The sequence below is a fragment of the Hypomesus nipponensis genome, chromosome 23, assembly GCF_054491055.1.
Source record: "Hypomesus nipponensis isolate SF chromosome 23, ASM5449105v1, whole genome shotgun sequence".
Lineage (NCBI taxonomy): Eukaryota > Metazoa > Chordata > Actinopteri > Osmeriformes > Osmeridae > Hypomesus > Hypomesus nipponensis.
Window position 1 is genome coordinate 24,164,197 of NC_140383.1, and position 27,813 is coordinate 24,192,009.

A 27,813-nucleotide genomic window follows, 5' to 3' on the forward strand; every position below is an offset into this window, starting at 1 on the left:
TATTCATATATTCATATACTATAGAACATGTACATGCGGATACATAATGTCAATTGGAAGAGGGAAGGCATTTTGGTTCCGGTAAATGACTAAGCAGTTTTAAACCACTGACCAATGGTGTCGTATGTCGTACCTTGAACCCAGAAGACAGTCATGCTTCCGTAGACACCTTTTCTAGTAGCACATAATAATACAAAACAGAACACAGTGTTTCACTTGTGGTGAATGCCACTTCATCATACTGTGCAAATTACATTAGCTTGCTTCACTGTTGTGAAAATAAGTCTTACCACACGCACACTGCCTTGGTCTGTCAGCATAAGAACCAGGTAGTTTCTGTAGAGAACATTCTAGTGTCAGGGTGTGAGTGCAGGCGGACCCAAATGCAGGCAAGGCAGAATCAAAGAACAAAAACTTTAATTTCGCCCAAAACAACTACACGGCGGGAATACTCACAGCAAGCATGACAAGGAACTGACAAGGACGGACACAGGGAGCAGACATATACAAGAGCTGGGCGATCACACACAGACAACAGCTGGGTGATTGGAAACGAGACACAGGAGGTGCAGGGAGCCAGAAGAGAAACCAGAACAGGACCAGAACACCCAGGGAGGGCAGTGCGCCTCCCTCAAGGGCCAGCATGGGGTGGACCTCCAGGCAGGGTGACCGGGCGGGTCCGGTGGGCGACCAGGAAGCAGAGCAGATCAGGGGCTCGATGGCGGGCTGCTTGGGGGCCGCGGGGGTCTTGGGAGGAGGCCCAGGGGGTACTCTCAGGACTTCTCAGGGGGCGGAGCCACGGGGGAGTTGTAAGGGGGCGGAGCCACGGGGGAGTTGTAAGGGGGCGGAGCCACGGGGGAGTCGTAAGGGGGCAGAACATTGTGAGCCAGGGGCACAGGGCAGGACTGAGACAGGGGGGGGGCTGGAGCTGGGGTCTGGGCTAGGGCTGGGGTCTGGGCTGGGGTTAGGACTCGGGTCTGGGCTGGGGTCTGGGGCTGGGGATAGCGTCCAAACGCAGAACCATGTGACCCACTCACGACCTTTCCTTGAACTGCAATCCACTTCAGCTGTCTGTCAATCAGGTTTAGAGTCTGAGGCGCAGCACTGACCGACTGAATCCCGACAGCCTGGCCAAATACAGCAACCTCAGCGCTGGATCCACAACTAAAAACACAACAGGACTCGGCCGTGGCATCTGGGTTGAAAAGTGTCAACTTCATGAGTCATAAGTTAGCGAGACAACCAAGAGTGGCTACAAGAGTTTCTGATGAATGAATGACAAGTGTGTGTGAGCACATTAGCACCCTCTGTGTGTGTTACTGTAGGCAGTGCAAAGTTACTGTTATAAAATAGAGGAGTTCTGACTATGTGCTCTGACTTCGGAATGTCTAAGATTTGCGATGGTGTGAATAATGTGTGGTGGTGACTCCAAGTCCTACTGAAGGTCAATACTTCAGAAATCATGAAAGAAAGCAATGGACAGATCAGCCATGGTTAATTATAACATGCATAATTATGGGTAGGTATTCATGCAAGTAGACGTCTATTTAACTGCAGCAATTTCCTACTGCCATAGTGACTGGTTGGGTGAAGACAAGACCAAAGACAAACGACTGTTTACAAAAATATCGAAAGCACAAGAACAACCTATGATCTGAGCAAAACAGGAGGAACGTAAACGAGCTTCTGTAAGAAAAATCAGTTTGTCAAATGGCAGGAGAAAGGTACTGAAGACACTGGGCGCAGCACCAAGCTGCAAATTAAGTGAAATACTTAATAATTGACTGACTGTCACAAAGCCTGAGAGTCCCATGGCCCTGTTCAGAATGAGTGTCTTCTTTTCAAATACCAGAAAATACCAACTAAAAGTCAAAGATCAGCCATGACAGCCTGAGAACATCCTGAGTCTTCACTCCAGGCACCAACATGTAACTCTGAACTCAAGCATTGTCTATTTGGCATAGATACCCACACCAATGAAGGGTGTCCACTCCGCACATTTGGCCACCTTCAAAGGCTGTAAACATTTGGTCATTTAAAGGCTATGTTGCATCTGTCCCCACAACCCGCTCTACTTTTCGTCTTCCTTCCCATCTTTGCCTGCGACCTCCGGCTCGGTTTTGTCCTTCTCGTATTTGTCAGTGTCTTGTTTGGTCACGCTGCCGTAGGAAGGGGGAGAAGCCGTGGAGGGCGGTGTGGCCGTCTCGTCCCAAGTCGACGTCTCGTTCTGCCTCTGGATGACGAGGTCCTCCGTGTCTGCCAGGGTCTCCTGACTCCTGGACGCGTTGGAGGCTCGTTGAACGCTGCGACGCTGGATGTAGTGTCTGGTAGCCCTCTGGATGACGATGGCCGACATGTCCTCTTGCTTGCGTCGCAGCGTGGTGGTGATGGGCTCGTAGGACACCTTGGAGGGGTTGGACGCCATGAAGCGCTCCTCCATCTGCCCGCGGAGCATGTCCATCTCTCCGCCCTCGCCAAGGACGCGCTTGGTGAAGGCGAACAGGATGTCCAGGCAGTGGATCCTCTCGCCGCTCACCATGGGCAGGTCCATGGAGATCAGCTGGATCTTGTTGGGCTTCGCTATGCGCAGCGGAGGGTCCAGGGCGTCGGCGAAGTCCGACAGCTTGTCGTACTCCACGAACTGGGTGGCGCGCGGGTCGAACTTCTCCCACACCTCGTAGAACATCTCAAAGTCGTCCTCGCTGAGGGGCTCTGCGCTTTCCTCCGTCGCCACGCTGAAGTTCTCCAGGATGACGGCGATGTACATGTTGACCACGATGAGGAAGCAGATGATGACGTAGCTGACGAAGAATATGATCCCCACCGCGGGGTTTCCACAGTCGCCCTTGTAGGGGGTCCCAGGGTGCTCGCTTTTCTTGTCACAGTCGTCAGTGTTGAGCATGGGCGCCAGAAGACTGTCCCAGCCCGCTGATGTGGTGATTTGGAACAAACAGATCAAGCTGTTGCCAAGTGTCTCAAAGTTGAACATGTCGTCGATCCCGGCCTGCTTCTTGACGTACGCAAAGTTTGACATGCCAAAGATGGCGTAGATGAACATGACCAAAAACAGCAGGAGACCAATGTTGAACAAGGCAGGAAGTGACATCATCAAGGCAAACAAGAGCGTGCGTATTCCCTTGGCACCCTTGATGAGGCGGAGGATGCGGCCGATCCGGGCCAATCGGATGACTCGGAATAAAGTTGGCGAAACAATAAACTTTTCAATCATTTTCGAGAGAAACATGCCTGGGTAGGAAAAGAGAGAATTAATAACAGCAAAACAGGTGCAGCAAAACATTCCACTCCAATCAAATACGGAGGTGGACCTTACCAATTACAGACAGGATTACTACGATGAAGTCAAATACATTCCAACCAATGGTGAAGTAGTAATGGCGGAGTGAGATGATCTTTAACAAACACTCTCCCGAGAACAGGACGATGAAGACCAGGTTAATCCAGTACAGAATATTGCCCATGTCTTTAGTCTGGTCGTCAGTCTCCACCATCATGGTGACCATGTTAAGGCAGATGAGAATCATGATAAAAATGTCGAAGCCTTGCTTTGTTGTGAAATCGAAGATGCATCCTTGAATCTTGTTCTGAAAGAGACCAAAAAAGGAATTTGCAGGACACCAGAAAATAGAAACCGTGGAGAAACGATTGGTGTCGGTCGTTGGCCGTGTTGTCTTACGTTAGGCCGGGGGATGGGCTTCTGCGGCTTCTTGGAGCCCAGCTTCTTCATGGCGTTGTAGTACTTCTTCTGTTCCTCCGTCATGAAGATGTCCTGACCTCCAAAGTAAAGAGGAACAGGCAGCATGAAATCCCTGTCAACATGATTGCGTCTTTCGAGTTCTAGCATTAACTACAATATAAGATACTTATCTTCTTCTTTTGCTGGTTGAAGTTATCTATTATGACCCCAATGAAGAGGTTGAGCGTGAAGAAGGATCCAAAAATGATGAACACCACAAAGTACAAGTACATGTACAGGTTGATCTCATAAACTGGTTGTTCATCCACCTGTAAGACAAGAATATTGCACTAGCATCCGGTGAACTGTCCACGCATCTATCACCACAGGGTGTCCCTTCACTATGTCAGTGAGGCAATCACTTACATTACGGGAGTCCACTGCTGCATACATGATGTCCATCCAGCCTTTGTATGTAGCCTGTAAGAACATGAGAAGGAATGACGACACACCACACACGGTACATTGTCCAAGACGCGTGGAAATGAATGCTGCCTGTGTGGAGTCCGGAGTGCGGACACCTGCTCACCACTTGCAGCAGCGCTAAATATCCTGCGCCCACGTTATCAAAGTTGATCTTGACATTCTTCCAGCTGGCTCCTTCGGACGTGGCGTTGTTACACTCAGACTTGTTGGAGATCTCTTCCAGCTTGAAGCGGTAGTTGCTGGTGACGTTGACACAGTAGTGGTACTTCCCTGCAAACAGGTTGACCCCGATGATGCTGAAGATGAGCCAGAAGATCAGGCAGACCAGCAGCACGTTGAAGATGGAGGGGATGGCCCCTAGCAGAGCGTTCACCACCACCTGCACACACACACACAGATGCACGCACACGTATACACACACCCAGGCGCACGTGCACAGATGCAGACATACACACGCACCGACACACGCACACAAGCACAAACGATAGCACCATCTCAGATTTAAGGTCGTAGACGATATCACACTGGATGAAAACGCAGTTACAGTTTTGGATAACAGGCGATGCTTGAACTCTTCTTATCATTACATCTTGACTGTGACTGGTGATGGTGAGATTAGGAAAACACAAGAGTAAAGTGCTGAAATGGAAGTGTTCACATCAGTATGTGCTCCACACAACTAGCACCAACGCCATAGCTCATTCACGATGACAACGACAACAGCCAGGAAAGAAGTTGGGAAAGAGCGAGGATAGAAGGGAGGGAGGGGTTCTGTCTATGAAGACACTACGAGGTGTTTCAGTGGGGTACTGTGTCAATTGTGTGTAAAAACAAAAAAACTGAAAAGAACCTTGTGGAGGCAGGATGAAGTTTACTGCAAAACGAAAAACACACATGAATAAAGAAAGAATAGATTGATGTTAAAGGCACCCAGCAGGCTACATCCACACATTGTACATCCATCTCAGGCCGGTGAGGTAGTGAGAAACCAGTCATACAGATGGGAGGGTTCAGAGGCAACCACGTGAGGGGAGACCACCATCACACCACCAGTAGAGATCTAGACCACCACAACATGCAAGCCGCCTGATCAATAGTAGCTCCATTGATTTGAACAGACCAAAGCTTTCCCTCCCATGTTACATAAGCCTTTAAATCCGTAGAAATCAACTTGTATTGCACAGCAACACGAGCTGGTACTGTGAGAGGATTCCAGCTGATGGCTACATTGAAATGAAGGATGTCACTTTTTTTTTCCATTTACTTTCGACTGTATGGAACAAGTGTCATTTCTCTGATAATACTACAACTACACAATAACATATGATCATTTTCCTGAATTCCTTGACTGCTAATGGGGCATTTGCTACTGAATGTCATAATGATCTACTGTTAGAGAGCTCTACAAAAACACAATCAGCTAAAGAACAGGGGATGGGAGAGGAAAGGTACCTGTGCTACACATGCATGTAGTGGTTCTGAATCTGGGCTGTGGCCCTGTGCATTGTGCCGTGGCCCTTGGTTAGGAGACTGCGTGTCTGTCAGTGCTGGCTTCAGCAAGCCTCTTCCTGTCTCTCTGTGGTGGTGTGTACTGGGAGAGCGTGAGGCGGGGGCGGGGCGTGGGCGGGTTGTGGGCGGGGGATCGTAGCCCTCTCTCTTACCCTCATGCCCTCGAAGCGGGACAGCGCTCTCAGCGGCCGAAGAGCCCGTAACGTCCTCAGAGACTTGATGGCCCCCAGCTCAGCATAGCCAAGGGCGTTGGCCGCTAGGCTGATCAGGGAGACCTGGAACATGCCGGCACACACACACACAACGACATCAGGGGGAGACAGACTGACTGTGTACACAGACACAGATACTCAGATTGTCAATGTTAGCCTTAGTCTTTACAGTTAACTATCAACCAAATGTACTATTCTGAATAGGTCAATAAAGTTCATTACAATGTGTCATCTGGCAAATCTGTATGTTAAAATGCCAATTCAGAATCTTACATCAACAATGAGGAAGTCCAACCAGCACCAGTAATTAGTGAAGTACTTTGCAAATCCATAAGCCACCCATTTCAGTAACATTTCTAGAATAAAAGTGTATGTGAAGATCTTGTCTGCAAACTCCAACAAAATCTTAATGGTCTTCATTTTCTCTATGTAGATGTCTTCAAACGCCTTGTCAAAAACACAAACAAAAAGGGTAATTTAGGACAGTCTGGTTGGTGGCAGGCAAAATAGACAGATGTTAAGTTTGTCTTTCATTCAGGCATCTTGTAAATCAACAATATATGTTTTTTATGAATCAAACACAACTATATTAGATAGGCACTTGAAACCCAGCTATTATTACAGGTGCTTATTCAGCGCACTATGTGATGTTTCCACTAAGAACAAAAACCAACAAAGCATGTCTAAATCAGACCATCCCTGTCAGATATTGTGACCAGTTCAACACCTCCTGGCCTACCAGCTTACCAGGGCTGAGCTGCTGAGCACGATCATGAAGATGATGAACGTCTCAAACCAGTTGTGCTCCACGATCCTGAAGCAGGTCTTCCTCAGCGTCCACCACAGCTTCCAGCGGCCCTCCTCCACGTTCACCTGGCAACAGCGGAACCTGCGGACACAGCCTGAAAAGACGCAATGTCACGTCGAGTCAAGCCATCTCGACTCAAGCGAAACCTGCGAGAGGCTGCAAGTTTAACCCCTCCATCGCACCACCTCCAAATGAGACAAGCGTCTGCTAAGATGACACCTTGCGCTGTTATCTTACACCTGCTGTATGCAGGGAAGTAAAGAGTGAGCACTCTGGGCTGTAGTCTCACCATCAGGGAAGCAGCCCTCAGGATCCAGGGACCCCTCTGGCTCCATGTCCACCGACTCCTCGCCCAGGGGCCGGATGTCCACGGTGCTGCCCTCAGACGAGCTGGGCTGAGAGTCAACCGGCATCTGCACAGGGAACCCAGCCAAACTGGTGTTAGCGTTAGCACATAGCCTAGCTGGCATAGCTAGCCGTTAGCACATAGCCCAGGCAGAGCAAAGCTAGCCGTTAGCACATAGACCAGGCATGGCATAGCTAGCCAGGTGGGACGCTACATGCTGTAGTATCTCCATAGGACCTGACCTAGCGGACTGAGCCATTGAGCTCACTGTTATCGGTGTATCAGTTGTACAATTCTGTAATCACAGGGGGGCTATCCTTATCCCAGCACTTCTGGGATAGGGACTCTAGCACTCCTATTAGGTGAAGTACTGTTTCATGCAGAGGCTATCAAAGGTACCTACAGGCTTAATATTTGCAACACATTTCAGGTGCTATGGAAGGCCAGACTTTTTGATTGGCCACCACTGGGAAAGCCAGAGAGCCTGTAGGTAGAATTGATTGAGCTCAGGTCACACAGCATGCATTTTCAGCAACCACATGTTTCATCCAAGTCAATCATCCACCAAAACATGTGTTCCCTTCCTTTCATGTGCTTTTTATTAGGGGTGCTCCGATCAGGATTTTTGGGGCCGATCACCAATCGCTAGAAGCAGTATCGGCTGATACTGAGTACCGATTACCAATTAAGGAGTCTATTTGAAGCCTTCTATTCATCATGTAGGATTATCTATTTTACTATTCTTAACAACAATGTATATTAAGTATAACAAAGACTGTAAACAACTGTTTATTTAGTGGCAGGAAACATGTTTAACATATTCAATTCTCTTTCTTAGAGACGCAACATAAACCATAGCAGCCTATACTGGGTTATTGATAACCGCTTATAAATAAACAAATGTAACTATCCTGCCGAATAATAAATGACAAAAACAGGATAAACACAGTCTTCATAAATGTTAACTTTTGACAATAAAATGTACAACATAAAAGGTCATAGTCAAAATAAATGTTTCACATGTTTTTGTGCATTTAGGTAGGATATAAAGGACCATGGGCAATAGGTCACAGCAACAACAAAAAATTGTCTCTTTTGATCGGCCTTTATAACGAGTACCGATCTGAAGCCTCATTTACTAACAGGATTGCGCCCATTTCAGGCGTGAAATAGCGGGTAAAGACATAACACCGTATTTACAAAGACAGCGCAATAGAGTATAAACGCAGATTACCGCTGCTGGGAGGGTATAAGGGAAAGAGTGTGTATATTTCTAGCTCCTGTTCGCTGAACTTTTTTTTCTTCTTTTCCTCGAATCACCCATGGTGACAGTAGCATACAGGCGATTTTTCGCGTATTTTAATGTCGCGCTAATTAACACTAATGGGCGCTGATTGCCCGACGAGGATCTGGTTTCATAAATACCACGCAAAATGCGGAAATACACCGTGCGCTATTTGCGGTTTGGCAAAGGCGCAGATTAAGCTGTGGTTGCAATGTTAGTCAAGGAGGCCCTGAGTATTTAAAATGATTATCGGACGATAATAAATGGCGACCAATCGATCGGAGCACCCTTACTTTTTATACCAACATCTTGGTCTGAAGGAACTGCAGACCCAGTAACACAAGACATTCTCATTCACATTAAAACACCTACATGTGCAGTCTCTGCACACGAGACAAGCCTGCGTCATTTCCAAACAGAGGATGTGGTCCACATTAGCTTAACAGCATAGAAGAAGAGCTAAGCAGCTAACCAAGCCAGGCAGGGAAGAGACTGTCTGTGATCCAGAGCTGTAAGTGTTCTGACAGCCCTGGGGAGCTCACATAAAACACCTCCAGGCAAGCAGATGTAATATCTTGGAGGAAACAATCAAATTATTTCTTTTATGGTGTGTATGTACCAATTTGTGTATGTGCTAACTTTGATCACAAAGGTTGTGAGTATATCTGTCTTTCAGCTAATCTCAAAAGGTATACCATGTGGCACTTTTTCAGACAGTTGAGGTTTTGATGGAGAACAAGATGTGGGTCTTGCTCCCGCAGTTGTGTGTGTGGGTTGGGCGTGTCTTCTAAAAGCCCTGGAAGTACCGAGGTTATGAATGCCTTGTTGGAGCGCCGCAGCCCTGGGCTGTCCTGGGACCAGCTAATGCAGAGTGAGGAATGATGGAAGCCCACTGTGATGAGACACAGTAAAGTGCTCTGAATCTAATAGAGAAGGTTCTAGAAGGCCATCACTACTCTGGAAGGCCCCTCATCCAGCAACACTGGAACTCTACCACCTCCAAATAACTTTCAATAATGGAAAGTAAAGATTTGTCCTTTTATTCCGCATTTTATAATGAATGGTTTTAGGAATAACCTCTTTATGCCATATAATATATAGCTTATACAAAAAGACTAAAATGTCTACCAAGGTCAAATAGAATACAAATGATCTGATACAGTATGCTCATTTTGGCTATACTTTTACGGATATTAAAATAGTACTGCATTACAAAAATGTCTTTGCTCCACAAAAATATTTATTTTGAGACATCATTTGTATTTTTCTTTTAATAAATGTCTGCTTTCATCATTCCATTATGAACAATATTTGTCAACGAATATGCCATAATATATATTTGAACGGTGATCCAGTTTGCTTAAATGAAAGATGTCAATCGGTTTAGCAAAGCTCAAGGTTGATGCTGACTTTCCAGCCTTCGAGTCTTCACAAACCACACCCAAGTAAACCAATTAGGAAGGATGGTCTGATCTGAATATGGAGGTGATACTCATTCATAAATGGATTGCAACAACAACAAAAAATAACCTTTACAAAAAGTAAGGTTTCGCAACATCAAAACTGCTGCTTACTAGCAGAGTTGACAATTGAGGTGAGGGATTATGACCAAGCAGAGACAACAAAAGGTGGGCAAACAAAAAAAAAATGTGCAAGTTGTGATGGTGTCTTATAGATGACATAGACAATCTCCATGGTGTTATGTACAAGAAAGTGGTCTTACAAGAGTCCTCCCTGATAACCCTGAGAGCCTCCGCAAAGAAGCTGGAATAACACACAGGGTTAAGCGTGGTGAGTCACACCCTACCACAACTTACCACAAAGTTCATTTGTCTGTCAATGAAACAAGTGTTAGTCAAACATCCACACATCTAGCGACACACATTAGGTACCTAAGATGAACCTTCATTCACATGAATTCTAAACAACAAACGATGATTCATATCACAAGGGCCAGAAACACATCCTCGCCATGACACCACCTTACACACATTTCATAACTGGCAGCATGTGGTGAAATCCAGCCCTCCGAGTGGGCTGGAACTGGCCTCTCTGGGAGACGAGGTACACCAGCTCCCTAGAGAGGAGGATGCAGATCTGGAGCACTCAGCCTTAAATGGTTCATAATGTGATCTGAAGACTGGTGTTTTCCTGTCTCCATGACCTCCCCTCATTAGAGGGAGCGCCGGGTCTCCGGGGAAACGCCATGTCACATGCTCATACTTGGGTTGCCATGACTAACGTGGTAGGAGGAGGCGGGGGGGGGGCTGGGATGGGGGCAAGGGTGGGGGCTAAGTGCACCCGCGCTAACACTGCAATGGAACCTTCATCCATAGTAACAGATACGTCTACATAGAAGCACTACAGCCAATGCTGTGCAGGCTGTGTTGCTCACCAGATTTTTCAGGTTTTCCACTGCTGACTGTGAGAGTTTATGTTTTTGCAACATTTTACAAAAAATAAAATAATACTTGAAAGTGACTTTATTGTGTATCGTATAAATAAATCTATACTTTTAAATAACTATGAAGACGTCATGTGAAGGTGAATACAATCTTTCACCGCTTTGAGAGAAAAAAAACTCTACATTTGAGGAGCTCAGTGCTTTAACCTTGAAAAATTCAATCTATCATTTCACAGAGTTTTCTGAATTTGTTCAACAACCACCAAGCAATTATCACTTCAGGGGACAACAATGTTGGAGGTAAACACTCTCAAATCAGGTTTCATTAGCCAACTTCACATCTATGCGCACTCGCCCACTCGCTCGCTTACGTGCTGATTGAGGACAACATCGTCTCCCTAAGTCCCTTCCACAATCATTCCATATTTCCTTAAAATACCAAACTAAGACCTCACCTCTTTGCTCCCCTCTGTGTCAGAGAAGTCGCTGCTGAAGTCTTCCGCGTTGAGGTTCTCAAAGTCCGACTCCCCCACAGCGATTGGCACAGTGATGGTCAGGCTGGCGTTCTGAAGGAAGGGCATGTAGTCGCTGTTACTGTTGACTATGTACTTCCCCCCATTGTTGTCCACGCCGGTGGCCGTCCCGTTGCCGTCCCTGGGGAAGGCCAGCTCCTTCAGGATCTCCACCGTGGTGTGGTTGGTTATGCAGTTGTGCCCCAGGGCTTTGTGGAAGTCGTCCAGAGGTTTGTCCTCGCCCTGGCTCCTCTTCTTCTTCCTCCTCCTCCTCTTCCTCAAGCAGACGCGGTGCACCGAGCGGCAGATCAGGGCCTTGGTGAAGTCGGCGGCGCGCTGGATCCGTCCGATCGCTATCTGGAGGTTGTTCATCTCGCTGTCGTCGTCCGTGGCCGCCAGGTTGTCAGCGCTGAAGGAGCTCAGGAGCAGCGCCAGGAACAGGTTCAGCACCTGCAGCGAGGGCACACACACACAAGCAGGCACACACGCAAGTGTTTCGTAAACTGCTAGTGAGGTGGCGACAACAGAAGGATATCCAATTGAAGGCCACTGTTGAAGACGTACCACCAGGTTCCCTATCACCATGACCATCATGAACACGATCAGACACATGCCCTGGCCGGCCACCTCCATGCAGTCCCACATGGTCTCTATCCACTCCCCGCACAGCACCCGGAACACGATCAGGAACGAGTGGAAGAAGTCGTTCATGTGCCATCGCGGCAGCTCACAGTCTTTGTTGATCTTACACTTGCAGTCCTTGTAGTTCTTCCCAAACAGCTGCATGCCCACCACGGCGAAGATGAACACGATGATCGCCAGGACGATGGTCAGGTTGCCCAGGGCGCCCACCGAGTTCCCGATGATCTTGATCAGCATGTTGAGGGTGGGCCACGACTTGGCCAGCTTGAACACTCTCAGCTGAGGAAACAACATGAAGGAGACAGGTGAGACTCACCAGGTGAGTCACATGTATCTACGGATGTAAATCCTAATTGACTGGAACAGTAGGATAAGCTGTGGGATGTCCTTCTCGTACCAGCCTAAATGACCTGAGGACTGACATTCCCGGCACATTAGCCAAACCGAACTCCAGCAAGCTTATAGTGACTACAATGCCATCAAATATGTTCCATTTCTCTTGGAAATATTGATACGGGTCCATAGCGATGATTTTGAAGCACATCTCAGCCGTGAAGATGCCTGTGAACACCTGTATGGAACGGGGGGGGGGGGGGGGGATGAGTGAGAATTGAATTGCACTCTGCATTTATAAAGATTGGAACATTAGGAGGCAAAAGAAGCCCAAAAGCCCTGGACTACTTGCCAGGTTTCCCGTAGAGAGCATGTTATTAAATTCCAAGGAGGAAGGGTAATGCTCGATAGCCATGAACACTGTGTTGAGGACAATGCAGATGGTGATGGCGAGGTCCGTAAATGGGTCCATCACGATCCGGTTGACCAGCTCCTTGAACCTCAGCCATGCTGGGCAGCAGTCCCAGATCAAGAAGGTGCTGGAAAACTTGTACCAGCAAGGCGGGCATGTCTGTCTGGACTCTTCGAGCTCTGACACAAAACGAGCAGACACAATTCAAAAGACAACAATGTCTTTAATGTTACAGCTTTTTGATGGGTTTAGATGTTTCAGGGGCCAAGGATGTCCTACCTTCCATGGTGTTGGTTATAATACTGGCCACACTCAGGGCTCTCTGTCTGGCCACAGGGCCTCCCAGGTAGTCCATGGGGGCCTGATAGGCTCCGTCCTCGTCCCTCATGTACTCTGTGTCGGAGGTGGCGCCCTGCAGACATGTTCATGGGTTACAGGAAGTTACATCACTGGAGAAATCTGTTATCTACAGGAAACCAACAAAGAAGAATATAACTAGTATCGTCTATAAAAAACTACCACAGATGGTGATCAAAAGACAAATAACACGTTTACATTAACATTACCAAGGGCTTCAAAAACAAAATGACAATGTATACAAAACAAGTGAAAGACAGTAAGTCAGAGAGAGTAAAGAAAACAAATAAACCATGTAGAAGTGAAGGGAAAGGATCAGGGTGACGACAGTACAGACAGACAGCAGCACCACAGCACAGTCACAGCTGACGTCCACAGCACAGAGATGGTGTAGCCAACCACAGCACACAGCTCAGGCCCCAGGCCACGCCCACGCGTCCTTACGTTGTCATCAGAAGTGACCATGTCTACTGTCACCTCAGGCAGCAGCAGGCTTGCTGGTGACGGGGGAAGAGAGGACCCGTCCACAAGGGACACCACCCCGTTGCGGTCCACGGAGCTGTGCTTCTTCCTCCCATTGCTCGACAGCAGGACATGTGACAGCAAGCTGTTCTGGCTCACGCTGCTGTAGCGGCGGTCTGCCCGTCGGGGGACGAACAGAGAGCTCCGCCTACTGCCGCTGTCCTCGAACGCGCTGTTTTCGTCGTCGGCAAAGTGGTTGTCCGAGCCGCAGCGTGCAGGGCGGCCCCTGAAGCTGAATATGCTGGCCTGGCTGTTCCGTCTGGAGGAGAACAGGGCGCCACGGACACTCAGGAAGGACTGGAGAGAAACACATTCCTCAGAGCCTGCTACCTCTGACAGATTCACACTAGTGCACCTCTGACAGATTCACACTAGTGCACCTCTGACAGATTCACACTTGTGCACCTCTAACAGATTCACACTAGTGCACCTCTGACAGATTCACACTTGTGCACCTCTGACAGAAACACACCAGTGCACCTGTGACAGAAACACACCAGTGTAGCTGTGACAGAAACACACCAGTGTACCTGTGACAGAAACACACCAGTGTAGCTGTGACAGAAACACACCAGTGTACCTGTGACAGAAACACACTGGTCGAGTTTGGGTAGAATGATCCCTATGCTCTTAAAAATGGAGATGAAGAAGATCATGAAAATATCGATGACGATGATGATTACGACGAAGAAGATAACAATGATGATATTAACGTTGCTGATAATGAAGGTGATGAAGATGAAGCAGATGAAGATGATGAAGAAGATGATGAAGACGATGAAGCAGATGAAGCAGATGAAGCAGATGATGATGATCAAGCTGAAGATGATGAAGATGGCAGTGAGGAAGATGATGAAGATGATGAAGATGAAGATGATGAAGATGCCGGTGATGAAGATGATGATGAAGATGATGAAGACAATGAAGCAGATGATGATGATGATGATGATGAAGATGGCAGTGAGGAAGATGAAGATGATGAAGATGATGAAGACGATGAAGCAGATGTTGAAGTGATGAAGATGGCGGCGATGAAGATCACAATAAGGATGAAGGTGGTGACCCAGCATGAGAAAATGCAGCGATGATCTCAGAAACCAAACCAATGGGGGAAACGCAGGATAGACAGATGGGACTCCAGAGGACGAACATGAAGACGGTGACGTTAATGACCCAACAACCAAACATTCCAATACAAACACCTGCCAGGCAGACGTGGGGGGGACGAGGAGGGACTGAGGGAACAGAGAGGACCTCAGCCTCACCTGCTGAGTGGTGGAGCACCTCATGTCGTAGGACAGCAGGTTGGCGTCCACAGAGAAGCGGAAGCGGGTCTTCTTGATGCTCTCCTCAGACTCCGACCTCTGGAACTTGCTGTCGGCTCTCTCCGTCTCCGTCTTCTTCTTCTTGTGCCGGTTGCGGCGCTCCTTGGCACTCTTGGAGCTGAGCCGAGACGCGGAGGACGAGGTCTCGTTGAGCTCTCCTCTCTCACTGGACTCATCCCTCTCCACTGCTGCCAGCACCGCCTCCAGCCGGGCCACACACACACACACACGGTGAACACACAGGTTATACACACGGTGAACACACAGGTTATACACACGGTGAACACACAGGTTATACACACGGTGAACACACAGGTTATACACACGGTGAACACACAGGTTATACACACGGTGAACACACAGGTTATACACACGGTGAACACACACATGGTCATCAGGGGCAACAAACAGCAGAAACTGCAGTTTCCTCTCTCTCCTCTCTTCTCTCTGTATCTACTCTCTCTTCCATCTCTCTTTAATTCAACTCAATTCAATGATGCTCTATTGGCATGAATGAATGAACTTCAATGAGAAAACCCTATGAGATTAAACTAAATATATGAATTACTTACATTTGTAAAAATCAAAAATGTTTTTACAATAATTATAACAAGTCATTTTCATAACTCTCCCACCTCTCTCCTCCCTCCCTCTCTCTCTCCCCCTCTCTCCTCTCTCTCTCCCTCCCTCTCTCCTCCCTCCCTCTCTCTCTCCCCCTCTCTCTCTCTCCTCTCTCTCTCCCCCTCTCTCATGCCTGCCTCCCTCTCTCTCTCCCCCTCTCTCTCCTCTCTCTCTCCCCCTCTCTCCTCCCTCCCTCTCTCCCCCCTCTCCTCTCTCTCTCCCCCCTCTCTCCTACCCTCTCTCTCTTCCCTCCCTCCCTCCCTCCTACCCTCCCTCCCTCCCTCCCTCCCTCCCTCCCTCCCTCCCTCCCTCCCTCCCTCCCTCCCTCCCTCCCTCCCTCCCTCCCTCCCTCCCTCCCTCCCTCCTCTCTCCAGGGGAGAGGGCAGGGGGCAGGGCTGGTGTGTACCTGGGCGTCCTCCTGCTGTCTCCTCAGCTGCTCCAGGATGGCCTGGAACTCCTCCTCCTTCTGCAGGGCCTCCTCGATGGTGGCCTGGTTCTGCTCGTCGTACGCCATGGCAACCACGGCCAGGATCAGGTTGACCAGGTAGAAGGAGCCCAGGAAGATCACCAGCACAAAGAACATCATGTAGGTCTTCCCTGAGGCCCGGAGAGTCTGTGGCGTGTGTGTGTGTGTGTGTGTGTGTTGGAGGGGGGGAGGGGGGGGGGGAGGGTAGGGGTCAGAATTATGTCAGTGAGTGAGCATGGGTGAAAACACCCTAAAGTCCTGATGTGTTAATTGGGGTTATTGGTTTGATTCATGTTATTGTTTGATAACAGATTAATCACTGACTGACTGAACAGAAGACGTTTCCAGAGCACCTTGGTCCCACCAGTTCCCCAAAACAGTGTACCCAAAGAGGGCTGAGACAGGAAATAATAATATAATCAAATGATTAAAAACATGTGATCCTGTCCACTTGGACCATGCCAAACCTGACCTGGGAGTTTTCTCCACTATTGTTTGTTCAATGCATTAAGACCATAACGCCTTGCTGCCCTCCATTTAGGAGAAAGTCATCAATCTGCTGTAAAGGTCATTCATCCTGTGTTTACCTGGATCAGCACCTGAACCTTCCCTCTTGCCCTGGACCAACATGCACCTGCACTCCATACAACGGCTTGTTTGAAAAGCAAACAGACAATGCCCTCTTTGATATTTCTACATATAGACAACGGTAAATAACTGAAACCAGTATTGATTGTCAAGGCTGTCCACTTTTGGACGCAGCCCAAAAAAACGTCTTTGTGTTTTGTTTAGTTTTCAGGAGGGAAAGGGGTGGGGTTTAAGGTCGAGGAGAAAACGCTAAGAGCCTCTCATGGTGTGACTCATCAGGATTTCCTGCGGCGGTGTACAACAAGTGCGGAGTTCCCACAGCTGCAACCAGTAACAGAGGACCAGAGGGAGAACCCAGCGGACTAAGACCGTCCCGTCAAAGATACCCAGGAGCTTCACTACACACAGTGTCTGGCACTGAAGTCTCTCACTACTGTGCTGATAACACAGGAGTTCTGGAGAGAAACCGAGGCAGATCTTAATCAAAGCCATGTTCCACGTACTGATGCTTGGCTGGGAGACTTCATCAAATGAAACCACCAAAGATTCATTTCACTACCGACCTCTGCTAAATGCATAAATGTAACCTTCCTACAATGTGGAGAATGTTCACATTTCAAGCTTAGTATTTTGTGACAGTGTGTTTGTGTGTGTGTGTGTGTCTGTGTACATATGTCTGCGAGTGTATTTGTGTGCATGTGTATGTATGTATGTATGTATGTATGTATGTATGTATGTATGTATGTATGTATGTATGTATGTATGTATGTATGTATGTATGTATGTGTGTGTGTGTGTGTGTATGTATGTATGTATGTATGTATGTATGTGTGTGTGTGTGTGTGTGTGTGTGTGTGTGTGTGTGTGTGTGTGTGTGTGAATGTGTGAGTATGCATGCCAGTGTTTGCGTTAGACTGCGTGTTGGCGCCTGTGTTTAAGCGTGTTTTCGCGGACGTGTTTGCGAGTGCACGTGTGTGTCGGAGAACAACTAGGGGAGCCCCTGAGTACCGCAGGCCGACCTGCTGGTAGAGGTTCTCCCAGTAGTCCTGAGTCATCAGTCTGAACAGAGACAGAAAGGCCCACAGGAACGTGTCAAAGCTGGTGTAGCCGTAGTCTGGGTTCCGTCCCGCTTTGACGCAGAAGTACCCCTCTGGACACTGCCTACAACAGAGGAGAAGCCTGTGAAACTCTAACACCACTGAGTGACATGAAACCCCTTCACTGACAGCACTGTGACCGTGCGACTGTCAGGATGAATCACTGAGAAACATACTGACACTGTCGACAGCAGGTTGGTTTTAAAAGGTTTGTGGGACTGTCTTTGAAATAACTGAGGGTGTGGCTGTTAAACAGTATTTTATTGATAAAAAGAATTGAGGTTTGAAGTTTTCAAAATTGTCCCCGCATAAAGAAACGTACATCCCGGTACACACACGTTCATTCAAGTGTCTGAAGCCATAACACACATATAACACACATACACAAGCACACACATATAACACACATACACAAGCACACACATATAACACACATACACAAGCACACACATATAACACACATACACAAGCACACACATATAACACACATACACAAGCACACACATATAACACACATACACAAGCACACACATATAACACACAAACACAAGCACACACATATAACACACAAACACAAGCACACACAGGGACCACAATGGAAATAAGCCTTCGGGCTTTTTTGTGTCTATCCCTGGCTATTTTATGTATTTTAATGTGTGACAGAATGCTGTTCATGTTTTTATATCAAAATGGTCAAATAAAATCATCATCATCATCATCATTACACAAGAACCAACGGGCCACTGACACACAAAATATGATATTCTGATAATCAGATAGATATAGGTTGGATCTTACCCAGCTGCTGAGCCATTTCCACAGAGCAAGGGGTCCTTTTTACCTGGGATGGTGTAATAATTTACTAAAGGGAGAAGAACAGTACACAGAAAGTCAAGTAAATGATTTAGCAACTTGGCATCACTTTATACTGAGGTCACATTAACCACCATGTAACTACACATCAATATACATGGTAAAAACGATATAGGAACCTAGGAACTGTTATGTAATTTTATTGTATCAAGTGTTTGGTGTAGAAAAGTTATGAATACAGAATAAAAAGGCAGAGTGTGGGTAAAGGGGTATGAAGGGTAAGGGGCTGTCAGATGCTGAGGGGTTAGAGAACCTGGCTATTAATCAGAAGGTTGCAGGTTCGATTCCCATCCGTGCCAAATGATGTTGTGTCGTTGGGCAAGGCACTTCACCCTACTTGCCTCAGGGAGAATGTCCCTGTACTTACTGTAAGTCGCTCTGGATACAAGCGTCTGCTAAATGACTACATGTAAATGGATTGTTGTAAAGGGACAGTTCATTTATTTGACCAAAACTAAATCAATGTTAACGTGCACTTTTCCCTGAGAAGCACAACCACCCCGATACCAAGTTTCACTTGTGTAATAACTTAAATGCAACAACATTGTAGTTCCTCCAGGCACTGCTGTGTCGTCCCTTGGTAGTGCACCTCACCGCAGGTGTTCCCCTCAACTTAGTTTGGACTCAGCAGCCACAGAAACCCTAGCACTTCCATGACTGACGCCAGAGACGCCACTCACATGGGTCGTTGATGTGCTCGCTCCAGTTGAGGTACGTGAAGTTGCCGTTTCGTACACACTTGTGTCTCAGGTGGCCCATGAACAGCTGGAGGCCAATGAGAGCAAACACACTGAGGCAGAAGACTGTGAGGATCATCACATCTGCGAGCTTCTTCACAGACTGGATCAGAGCTCCCACAATGGTCTTCAGACCTGTAGGAAGCCACACACATCTGTCAGTCTCTGAACACAGTCCACGCAAACCAGGAGTGTCAGCAGGATGAGGAAGAGGGCGCAGAAACACCACAGCATGAAGGTATACCAGCCAATGAGCTCAATCCATTATTGAGAAAAAGATTTAATATGAATGTGTCTATGGAAGCAGCTCATATAATTGTGAAATTACTTTCAGCTGGCTGCCTTAGGAGAATGCTATTCTCCCCAACACCGTTACATGAGCCCTGATAACCGTTGCTTTCCAAGGTTCCTTCAACAACCCTGAATAGGTCAGTTGGTTGACAATGAATATGCTAATACAATTTCAATAGTTGAGTAGTCAATTGTACTGATGGACCGATTTGGTATGTGTTATGAAAACCTTACTTTGTTTACTTTAGTTTGGATCAATAAACTGACGAATGCAACAGGTTCAGTTGGATTATGGCACATCCTCTCTCATTGTTCTGAATGAATGAAGATGTCCTTCAAGGAAAACATCAGACAAACACAGACGACAAGACAGGCACTCTCACGAACGGCGGGGAGAAAAGCAGAACTGAACAGCGCACCACATGCACAGCAACGCAAGGCTCATCTCCATGCTAACTCAAATCTACCAGATCCCCATTGAAGGTCACCAGGAGAAAAAAAAAAAAAAGAACTTTTATGTCAAAAAGAAATCAGTTCCATGGTGATTCCTGCTTGCTATGCCGGCAGCATGAGAGCAAACCAAAACCATGGGACCAAAACAGAAGCAGCGGGTGGAGCACTCCTGTCTGAGGCTGGTGGGGTGAACACCAGCCTGAGCACTCCTGTCTGAGGCTGGTGGGGTGAACACCAGCCTGAGCACTCCTGTCTGAGGCTGGTGGAGTTAACACCAGCCTGAGCACTCCTGTCTGAGGCTGGTGGAGTTAACACCAGCCTGAGCACTCCTGTCTGAGGCTGGTGGGGTGAACACCAGCCTGAGCACTCCTGTCTGAGGCTGGTGGGGTGAACACCAGCCTGAGCACTCCTGTCTGAGGCTGGTGGGGTGAACACCAGCCTGAGCACTCCTGTCTGAGGCTGGTGGGGTGAACACCAGCCTGAGCACTCCTGTCTGAGGCTGGTGGGGTGAACACCAGCCTGAGCACTCCTGTCTGAGGCTGGTGGGGTGAACACCAGCCTGAGCACTCCTGTCTGAGGCTGGTGGGGTGAACACCAGCCTGAGCACTCCTGTCTGAGGCTGGTGGGGTGAACACCAGCCTGAGCAGCTGCTTCTCACCTGGGATGACTGATATCGTTTTCAGAGCGCGCAAAACCCTGAAGGTTCTCAACGCTGAGACATTGCCCAGGTCCACAAACTCTGTCACATATCTGTAATAAGGGGGGGAGGGTCACATACAGGTGCCATGACAGGACGACAGCCAGCAGTCACGGGAAAGAGGAGGAGGAGGAGGAGGAGAAAACACAAGGGCTAGCTAGCACCTCAAGCAACCACTGCTTACCTGGGATAACTGAAATAGTTTTCAAAGCTCTCAGTACTCTGAAAGTGCGAAGAGCTGAAACATTGCCTAGCTTTACAAACTCAGTTACATACCTGCAGGGAATTACAGTTCACAATTACAACAGAGTTTGTATCATTTCAAAAGACGAGGTACAGTACATGTATTTACATTTAATATGGCCAGGGCCATAACCCTTCACACAATCTACATGACTAGATAGAGGTCAGGTATATCTCACATGAGGACATTCAACACTAGAAACAGGACTCTGTGAAACATGTCTCCCTCCATCATTGTCCTGCTAATGCAACTCATTCAACTCATAAGGATTTACTTAAGAGGTGCTTGCAGCCTCTTAACTATCATCCGCTCCATCCATTATGCTCTCGTTCTAGTTCCTTAGCGTCCTTTCATCAACACACAAACAAATGGTGGTCAAATATGTATAAAGGGCAGTAATGCACTCTTCACTAAAAGGTGTTAGTAAAAGAATGAGGACGTTGTGGGTAGTAATGGATTTTGTTGTGGGAGGTTAACAGCCTTTGACAAAAGTCCTTGCTCTAAAGAGCACTATGAACACAACTCATAACGGACATAAGAAACACTTATAACCATTTTGATCATTCACAATTTCATAATGTAAGTGAATTATGAGAGACAGTTTAATACTCACGCCATGACAATCACACAGAAGTCCAACCAGTTCCATGGATCTCTTAGAAATGTGAACTTCCCTACACAAAACCCTCGTGCCAGAATTTTTACTAACGATTCAAATGTATAAATCCCAGTGAATGTGTACCTGTTGAAAAGAAAGGTCACAAGTTAATGCACACACAACACTAAATACTGTATGTGGATGTGTGTGTGTGTGTATTTGGGGTGTATAAAGGACTTACTCCACATTCTTGGCCCAGTCTGGGGGTTGGCTCAGGGCCATAAACCCACAGTTGGTCAGGATAGTGAGCATGATAATCATGCTGAACAATGTGAAGTCAGTTGTCAAGGAAACAGTCCAGACTGGCTATTTCAACATTGTTTACACGTGACACCCGACACCTGACGTAGAACAGTTCACACAACTAGTCTGGCTTTGTCAGTTACCTTCAGTGTGCAAACAGGAGATGGACGCAAGGGGACAGATTGCTTCTGACTCATGAATGTCGAACACAGTGTACTGCTTGAATGAAAGGATATGAGTGGACCAAAATCTTAATTGATATTCTTCTAATAAGGTTGAAGGGGCTCAGGAAATACAAGGCAGGACTGGCGTTGAAACGGAAGATGGTTTTTCCTCTGTTCAGGACTATAAAGGTCTGAAACAGAGAGTGGAAAGACACACAGGTGTAAGGCTATCATTCAGTCACCACAAACACACTCCTGGTTCTCCCTGCTGTGCAGCGCTACAAGCTCAGCCTGTGGGATCGGGCGCTGGGCTTCCATGCCCCTGCAAACTGCCACCGGGGAACAAAGGCTTAGCAGGGATGACAGCCAGCTGTATCACCTAGACAACAGCTTAGGCTGGCCCAAACAACAAAGAGAAACCCCCTGGCTGAGGATCTCAACTCACTTTCTGATTGCTGTAGAAGGAGTCCAGGTCCTCCAGGGGTGTGGACACCAGGCCGGCGGGGATGTCCCCGTAGATGAAGGGCAGAGGTTTCCCCGCCTCCAGGTCGCTGTTGGGCCTGGGTCGGTCCTCGTCATTGCTGCCGGTCTCCCCTCTGGGCTTCTTGACTTTCTCCGCTGCGATCCGCCTCTCGATGGCCTGGAGGGACTCGCAGGAGAACGGATGGAAGCTGTCTGGTCCTGGCGGTACAAGCAGCTGTTCCATCTTTTCATTCTGCACGTTCAGAGGGAAGGGAGAGCCTCCAGGACGACAGAGGGCTGGGGACACCAGAGAGACAGGCGGGCCGGATTCAACACAGAACGCAGATTGGTGCGGTTGATTGGAGACTTGATGAACTGCTTTAGCATTCAGCAAATTGGAAGGAGGCTCAAATAGTGGACCAGTAACCTAGAAGAAATGATCCCCGGTCATGAAGGCAGATGAGACAGTAAACGGATGTTTCTGCTCACAAAGGTCCTGAATCTGAGATCTGGAGAAAAGTGTTGTTCTTGAATAGCAGCACTCAGAACATGGAAACATACCTTGACAAACCCTCCACCAGTCCTAAAGACAAGGAAGTGGGTGGTTGTTGTAGTAAACCGTGCACTGAGGAGAGGCGGGTAAGACCGTTAGATCAAGCATCTGGGGCGGATCTACTGAGACTGGAAACACTTGGACATGCTTATTACCACTGAATTATCTCATTGGAATAATCAATGCCATGTAATCAAGAAGACCAGATGACGACCTTAGAGAGTTTTCCTTGGTTCATCTTTCCCTGCTGACTGACAATAGACATCGCTATCAGGACCTGAGACTAATATATCAATATATATCAATATATATTCAAGACATGTTTGAAAATGACAGATGTAAGTCAATGTGTCTGTATAATATACTGACCTTTGACTCAATAACTTGAATGATAACTACATCTTTATATTGTTGCATGTATCTGTCACATTATCTATATATAATGAATATGTCAGTTCTATCAACACGAGAGTAACAATGCGAAGCCTACACTGATTATATTCACTGGCAGACAGAACCCATCTCACACACACTAGCCAATGAGGGACCAGCACAGCTGGACAGGCGGTGACAACACATCCTTCTAGATGCAGTACTGCAAATGACAAGCCAGCCTGATCTACAAAAGGAGCCCAAGATGACCGTACAGAATTGGTAGTCAGTGTCATGCACATTGCCTTGTGTCTGTCTCCATGCACTGAAGGATGACACGGATCATCGCTACCCACACAAGGGAGACAGCAGCCATGGTGATGAAGGGTGACACACCAAGCTGCCACCTGCGTTTGGAATGGAACAACCAATTCCCAATGAAAACTTGATTTGAGAACAATGAGAACAATTCCCAATGAGAGGGATTTGATTGGTGTATTCCAGAGATGCAAGAGCCTGACTGAACAGGTGTAAAAGACATACACTGAAGGTTTCAGCTATATGTCTATATGCTTGACACAGTCATAGGTTTTGATATGTTACATGTCAACGTTAGTATTTGAACTCCACCTTCCTTTAACCTTCAGTAAAGCTTACCTGGGGATTGATCGACACCTGAACACAAGCTCCAGCTTTTAATGAACTCAGTGTCTTAAGACAGAAGATGCAGGCTATCTCTGGCAGGCTGCCTGTGTCACAAACTTGCTCCAAGATGAAACCAAAATCAGTCATAGTTCTCACAGCAGATCTGTTATAAAGTATACCCACGGCATTGAAATATGACAAGGGCCATTATGACAGATCTGCAGGTCTAGGAAGTTGGCCAAACCTGTTTAGTTTTCAAAGCTAGAGCATATTGGCAGTGAGGATATTACTGGTCCAAACAGCCAACTGACAATGTTTAGAACTAGAGGCTGTATTGTTAGCTGACCCTAATTGGCAACGGTCTCATTTGTTTCCCGCTGGCAGCCGGCCTGTCAGCCTGTTGCCTGTGTCCCCCATCACACATACTGCCTCTGACCTCAGAGAGGCTTTCAGCTCCGGTTGCCCCACACACTCCACACAGAAAGAACTGAATGAATATGAACATTTACTCATTTAGCAGACGCTCTTATCCAGAGCGACTTACAGTAAGTAAAGGGACATTCCCCCCGAGGCAACTAGGGTGAAGTGCCTTGCCCAAGGACACTTCACTTCATTTTGCACGGCCGGAAATTGAACCGGCAACCTTCTGATTACTAGCCCGATTCCCCAACCGCTCAGCCACCTGACTCCCTGAACAATGAACAATACTATTCGTAGTTATATAACGTGTTCAAACAATAGAACAATGGAGATGAATACTGACATAACTTTGGTCTTCAAGCAGGTCCTTCACTTTTATAAAAAATGTACGCTATTGACATCTGAGACATATATGACCCATGAGTTCACCATAAGTGATGGGAGAGATGATCACACTCAATATGAACAATAACGTTATTAGTTTGACTAGAACAAGTCTTTAATCTAGCATGTTTGTCTGAAATGAATTGTATGGCCGACTGACCAGCTATGGAAAATCAACGATCCTCAATGGATGAGTTGAAGCAGTGCTGTCCAGGGTTCTGAAATGCCCACAGTTTCAGTCTTGACAAAAATGCATTTACTAATTGCTCTAAAAATATAGCAGAAGAACATAGGCTAACAATAACAATGGGAAAGCAGAAAGGTGCGAACCAGATTCTCACAACAACATACTTATGTTATCTCCGCCAATGGGACCTTCTGTGCCACGTGCCTGTGGCAGGCTATGGAAGGTGTGATTCAGAGACGGCTTTTTATTGAGTAATATCACAAATGTGCACACAACTTCAGTAAGTCGGCTATATACTCTGCAGGATTAAAAAATAATGTTTAAAAAAACTAGAACTTTGAAATGCCAATGTTGTCATGACGATGTGGAAAGGCTATGATCTCTGCAGCAACCATTCCGTATAATGATCGTTAACAGGGGCGATTTTAGACCCTTTTTAGGGGTACTCGAGCACCCCTAAATTTAATCTCAACACCCCTAAAAATAATTAGACATATTGTTTATTATCATTTGATGCTGGTAGACTTATGTTAGCAAGGGGGTTAAGCACTTTTGCAAGGCACTGTATTCATGTCACATTCTCATTGGGGGCTTAGCACCCCTAAAGGTCTGATCCTAGAATCGCCACTGATTGTTAACTAGGCTATATTTCTTTGAACAACCACCAACACAATCAATAAACACCATGTTGACATGCGACAATGACAGGTTGGACAATAAGTGATTCATCCAACAGCGTTTGCCCTGATTAGATCATTAGTAAAAAGATAAAAATAGATCGTCTGAAACATCGAGAGACCCTATAGCCTATTCTTTGCACACCAGATCACAAATACATTGACCCGGTTACTTTATTATGAAATAGATGAAATAACAGTGGACTATTCGGAGGAGAATGCAGTTTTTCTATAAACTTCTCTTTATCAAAGCAATTTTGCCACCATGCCCTACGTTTCTATGATGCCATTTCGCCGGAGGACGGACCAACTCTGAAATTCGCTTCTTGCATTCACGTGTTGTCCTATTCCAAAGCTACAGCACTCACAACCACTTGCTTGCATCACGCCTAGAAAAAAAATGTAGAGTGATCGGAGAAGTGTGATGCGCTTAGGGCGTCGGCAAAAATTGTTTTCGGCCTGATCCTTTGAATATGCTATGATGTTCTAATGATGGGATTCAAATAAGCCAATATATTTCATCGTACTGGCCCACCGCACGCATTTACTGGCTAATAGTGTGTCCAGTAGCATGGCCTACACTTAATGTACATTTGACTTACTTCGGAAGCATTATCACTGGCAACAATAATATGTATAACTCGATTCTTGAGGCCAATTTTTTTGTTATCATAGAAGACATATTATGTAGTCCTTATAATTGGCTGTCATGGTCTCAAGTGCCAAAGTTCAGGCCTCGTGTTTCTTTTACTTGAAGGGAATTTTGCCTACCAACCTATGAGGTTTACTCAAAAGTTTTCAACACCTTCATATGATTTTTAAAATATTATCTACTGTTTATGTAACTGCTTACTATACCACAACCTCCTCAAACAATACCCCAACGTGTTTCCACAATGTCTAACCCCTTTGACAATTTTGACGCATCGCTTTGTGAAGAAGAACATAGCAATTAGATTACAATCAGAAAGATGATTTTGGTTTGGCAAAATTGTTCAACAAATGCAACATTCTTTCATCCTTCCAGAATGGTAAGAAACATCTTTGCCACAGGAAACTCACCATTAGTTTTTCTTTCTGGTCAGGTAAAGAATCGGACAACAATTCTCAGACAGGCTACGCCTTCATTCAGCTTTATCTTGTCCAAAATGAAGATTGAAGAATAGTCGTGGATCTGCGATTGAGTTATTTGTTATTTCCACACGATTATAAAAGTATTCTTTCCAAGCGATCACAATAAATCGTAGACCATTATCAATTCGTTGCCACTTTCGCCCGTAGCACGTCGTCTCTGCTGCGCTTCCGGTTGTTTCTGGGTACCAATGACAGCAGAGATTCTAGAATGAGAATGCGCGTTGTCAAAATATCATTTTATATTGAGTGTATCACTCATCTGGAAGAGATGAGTGATACAATTTAAATATACCTCAGATAATTCCTCAATGTGGTTGAAACGAATGCGTTTTTTGGTGGGGTAGGTTAGGATGCAGATGGGCTACTGTACACATTTCGACCCCTTGAGCTTCATAAAACTAATACAATTACTCCTCCATTAGGCATGTTATTCTTGTACTGGGAGAAAACCCACTAATAACTACTGAACATCACTGCATGAGCGCCCATGGCAGGTGTAGATGGATAATATAGTTATATATAGATAATCAATATCGTTTTTAATTGATAGGAAATACTCCCAAATCCCAATCGCCAAATGACAGACTGACATGCTGTTGCCCTAATACTCTAATCAGACATTCAGGTTCCAAGACTTCTGTTCTCCACCTACAGGCTACCGGCAGAATTCACACTTGTTGACTAGAACTTCCGTTACACTCCTACAATATGCTTGCCCAGTGCAAAGTGACATTTTAAGGGATTCTGTTTCTGCAGTTTATCTACATTTTGCAGTCATCTCTAATTTGACTTCCAAGAGAACGTGATAACACTTCCACCATTCATCATCATTCTTCTGAAACGTGTGTGCTTGGTGCGTCATGTTTGTGAGTGTGGCAGCTTTGACAGAGCTCCCTGGGTTAATTTGATGAACATTCATTGGTACAAGACAGTAGCCCAAATCCATGACTAGACCAATGCTACCACTGGCTGTCCCTTTCAGTCACTAATGACCTGATTT

At 46.5% G+C, this 27,813-nt stretch overlaps 1 protein-coding gene across 1 annotated transcript; it reads right to left on the minus strand.

Moving 5' to 3' along the window:
• Positions 1-400: 400 nt before the first annotated feature.
• Positions 401-26,916, minus strand: scn1laa (sodium channel, voltage-gated, type I-like, alpha). Its single transcript, XM_084689562.1, has 27 exons — positions 26,742-26,916; positions 22,425-22,738; positions 22,052-22,170; positions 21,754-21,843; positions 21,528-21,656; positions 20,632-20,723; positions 19,173-19,364; positions 18,418-18,481; positions 17,542-17,683; positions 15,875-16,081; positions 14,788-15,048; positions 13,445-13,819; positions 12,923-13,055; positions 12,584-12,822; positions 12,296-12,469; positions 11,821-12,177; positions 11,200-11,706; positions 6,999-7,122; positions 6,649-6,803; positions 6,175-6,348; positions 5,842-5,964; positions 4,284-4,559; positions 4,121-4,174; positions 3,886-4,023; positions 3,695-3,799; positions 3,332-3,602; positions 401-3,246 (listed from the first exon to the last, which is right to left on the minus strand). The coding sequence occupies exons 2-27, from the start codon at positions 22,683-22,685 to the stop codon at positions 2,072-2,074; spliced, it is 5,937 nt and encodes a 1,978-aa protein (XP_084545688.1). The 5' UTR covers positions 22,686-22,738; positions 26,742-26,916; the 3' UTR covers positions 401-2,071.
• Positions 26,917-27,813: the final 897 nt, after the last annotated feature.

What these genes read in the sequence shown, in the direction of transcription:
- scn1laa (XM_084689562.1), bottom strand. Translation starts at nt 22,685, where the DNA reads ATGGAACAGCTGCTTGTACCGCCAGGACCAGACAGCTTCCATCCGTTC. An exon ending in GACTGGGCCAAGAATGTGGA is followed by an intron (nt 21,657 to 21,753) that starts GTAAGTCCTTTA and finishes TCTTTTCAACAG; the next exon opens with GTACACATTCACTGGGATTT. An exon ending in TTCTGTGTGATTGTCATGGC is followed by an intron (nt 20,724 to 21,527) that starts GTGAGTATTAAA and finishes CCCTTATTACAG; the next exon opens with ATATGTGACAGAGTTTGTGG.